General features: G+C 35.3%; 1 protein-coding gene across 1 annotated transcript; it reads right to left on the bottom strand.

Annotated features, from left to right (window-relative positions):
* Positions 1 to 620: 620 nt before the first annotated feature.
* On the bottom strand, positions 621 to 3,052 carry LOC100306168 (uncharacterized). Its single transcript, NM_001251708.2, is given in 7 exon segments — positions 621 to 963; positions 1,373 to 1,446; positions 1,528 to 1,625; positions 2,475 to 2,555; positions 2,640 to 2,731; positions 2,823 to 2,867; positions 3,004 to 3,052. Coding segments are annotated over 6 exon segments (381 nt in total). The 5' UTR covers positions 2,851 to 2,867; positions 3,004 to 3,052; the 3' UTR covers positions 621 to 955.
* Positions 3,053 to 3,346: the final 294 nt, after the last annotated feature.

Below are 3,346 nucleotides of genomic sequence, written 5' to 3'. Positions count from 1 at the left end.
GGAATAAACGCCGGAAAACAACAGAATTACATTTGATTTAGAGCCATAGAGGCATTACAAATCAGCATGTCCTCCATAAAACTTGAAGGGTAATAAAAAAGAATACAAAATCATGGTCAATAGATAGACCAAACTTTGCAAAAGAATCAGAATCGGATTCCATGATTACATTACTAAAGCCTACGCAGACCATAGATGAGAGCCCACAACTCACTCTTGAAGATATTATCAACTTGAAGGGATCTTGCAAACCCCATGATGGTTGGAGATGAACCCCCCGCACGCCGTCAAACCAGAAAATCTAGTATAACCAATCCCTCTTGCGGTTGTCTCAGCCCAAAGCACAAATACCATGTTAAATAGCGTGGTCGGGTCTAAGCCTCTACGGTCTGAATCTTTGTTGGAAAATGTGATTCACATTTTTTAAATCTTTTTATGGATCAATAATTAAAATAGAAAGGCTCCATTCATGAAAACTTGAAGACATAAAAACCCAAGTCATTTCTCCACATTTTTTTTATAGCATAAAGTTTAATTCCAACACTAACACTAATAACCCGTGAATCTTTCATAAACCAAAAACATACAAAAAGAATTTCAACATCCTTTGGCGAGGTCTTGACAATGACAAGGCGCATAAAGCCGAAGGTTAATATATGTTCAGTCTGACATCAGTAGCAAGCCCTCATGCTATCAGACAACTGAACAGCATAACCAGCTTGTATTCTTGTTTACATTTAAAGCAACAAAATATGGCTACCAAGTACCAACTCTTCTACATAAATAACATGCTGCGATACTTCTCACTAAAGGAAGCTAATCTGCCTGATGCAAACTCTTGGAAAAACTAGCTTAACATTGCATTCATGCACAAGTCATTGGAAAAATTACCAATACAATCGAAACCCATGATTAGCCATATACTAAGGCATCAGTTAAATCCCTTCTGTGACAATCAAGGAGCTGAAAAGTAGTAGAAACAAAGATTAAGCACTATCCAAATCACCATAAATGATTGTAGCTAATCTTACACATTCAACAAAAAGTGAGGGTGGGTGTTGCAAAGAGAAAAAAGGAGAAAGATAGACATGCATGCTTTACAAAGGCCCTGCTTCCTTACTGCCCATAGGCCTGAAACTTCTGACTACCCCTCTCCTCTTTCTCTACACACATACACATACTAAGTTTCTCTCAGAATTGAATTAAATCGAAATAAATGGATTGTGAATTGATATAGGCACATTTATAGGACCACCATTCTTTATTTGAAATAGTAGTCAGAAGTCATCATAAAACTATAATATCTGGGTTAAATTGTAATTTTCATCCAAATATATTTGTCTTGAGAATGAATTTTCACAAGAAAACTTACGAGAGATAAACTGTATAATCCATCCAACAACAGGGATATGATAGAGGAACACTTTGATAGATGACCAAAATCCACTGCAACCAAAAGCATAAATGATAAAGTGTAGAATAAGTTTTGTAGTCTCATAGAGTTCAAGAAGGATGTCATCAACTAACCTGAAGAGAAAAACACAACTGTATATTTCAAGTATTATACCAACAATTGGCCACCTCACACAAATGAAAAAGAGACCTAGTAGAAATGATGCAGAACCCTGCAAAAAAGGCAAAGCAAGCTAGTTATCTCCATATAGAATGTTTCATTATTGATTCATAAAGTATTTCGAAATTCTATATAGGTGGATAAAGACACCAAAGAACTAAGGTTAAGATATGATGTAGTAGTAGAAGAACAAAGGACGAAAGATACAACAGACTGGCATCCATTCAAATAGAACATTTGCGGGGCTTAATGTTCATCGCAGAAAGAGATGCTGGAAATCCAAAGCAAATAATTCCTTAATTCATCAGGGTTAGTACTTAGAGTAAGACAGATTAGTGACCTAAACCTAACAGAATCCTGATTTTAGTAAGAATTATTGGTTTCTAAAGACAATTGGCACTGGGGAAAATCTCATACAGACAAGTAGACAAGCAGGAACTGACTGGGACAAAATCCAATTTCTCTGCTCCAAACTATCATTGAAACAAGCAGAAAATAATACGTTGCAAATAAACTGTGAACAAGCCTCTCAATCAATGAGGCATCAGGAAAATTGGAAATTTTAAGGGTTATGTATGTCAAAAATAAATTTGAGATACTCCATATATCAAAACTAGCACATGCATTTTCTTGGAGTGCTGGAAGGAAAGTTCTGATTATTCTGAACATAATTTAAAATTTGATGACAGATACTTTCCATTATGCAGTGTTTGTACAGCAATTTTACTAGGGTGTCAGCTATCAAACAGATAATTGGATTGGTTATCTGTTACATGACAGGCAAAGCAATCTATCTAGTATAGCCGATCCACGATCAGCATTCAATTTAAGGAATGAAAATTCTGCTCTCTGATTTAATGCAAACAATTTTTGCAATGAAGAGGGAGGGAGAGAAGAGTGCCTTAAAGTTTGCTCTATATGTGAAGAGTGCCCACGTGGAACGCCAACCAAGCAAAATGGCTACCCCTGCCAAGGAAAAAATCTGATACCAAAACCGAAATTAGGGTTATAGCAACCTCAATTGAATTCGAAATAAAAAAATTTAGATTGAAGAAGTAAGGCTCACATTTCCCAGAGCAAGCAAACCACGGTCAAAGAAAAGAATTATGCCAAGAAATGCGAAAAATATGCCGAAACCAATTAGGCCTATGCCAATCTCTGTCCAAGTTCAGACACACGCAGTGTCAAACACTTAAATTAGAATAAACAATAAAGAGAACGCAGTGGCATTGCTATGCTTCTTACTTACTCTTTATCTCAGTTATCTCATAGGCCATAATTGATTAGTCAAAAACTGCACCATAATTGACAAGAAATGGAGAGTAATCAGATCATGAATTAAGATACACTGCCCCTAACCCTAATTCCTACGACTAACTTTAAATACCAACCAAAAAATGAGTAATAACTTCAAGTTTTGGAAAATTCACCTCTAATAAGATGAGTTGATGCAGAAGAAGGAAGAGGATACTTGACGCTGAATTGCTGATGCTGTGTTTTTTGTTTTTTAATCTAAGTTTTGTACTTGCTATGACAGGCCTCTATGTTTTGGTCTCGTGGGCTCTAGCCCAAACAAACAAATAATAATGTTGGGAGGTTGCTTTCAACATACAAAGAAAAAAAATACATTAAAGGAAAATTGGACACATAGGTTGAGTTTGTAAAACCATCTATAATGTATAGTTATTTCTCATAGTTTCATAGGTCTTATAATTTCATATAGATTTAAGTATTTTAAATAAAAATTCACTTCAATACTAAGATTGTTAAAAT

The sequence above is a fragment of the Glycine max genome, chromosome 8 (assembly GCF_000004515.6).
Source record: "Glycine max cultivar Williams 82 chromosome 8, Glycine_max_v4.0, whole genome shotgun sequence".
NCBI lineage: Eukaryota > Viridiplantae > Streptophyta > Magnoliopsida > Fabales > Fabaceae > Glycine > Glycine max.
The sequence above is the reverse complement of the archived record's forward strand: the minus strand, read 5'-3'. Positions and strand labels throughout refer to the sequence as shown.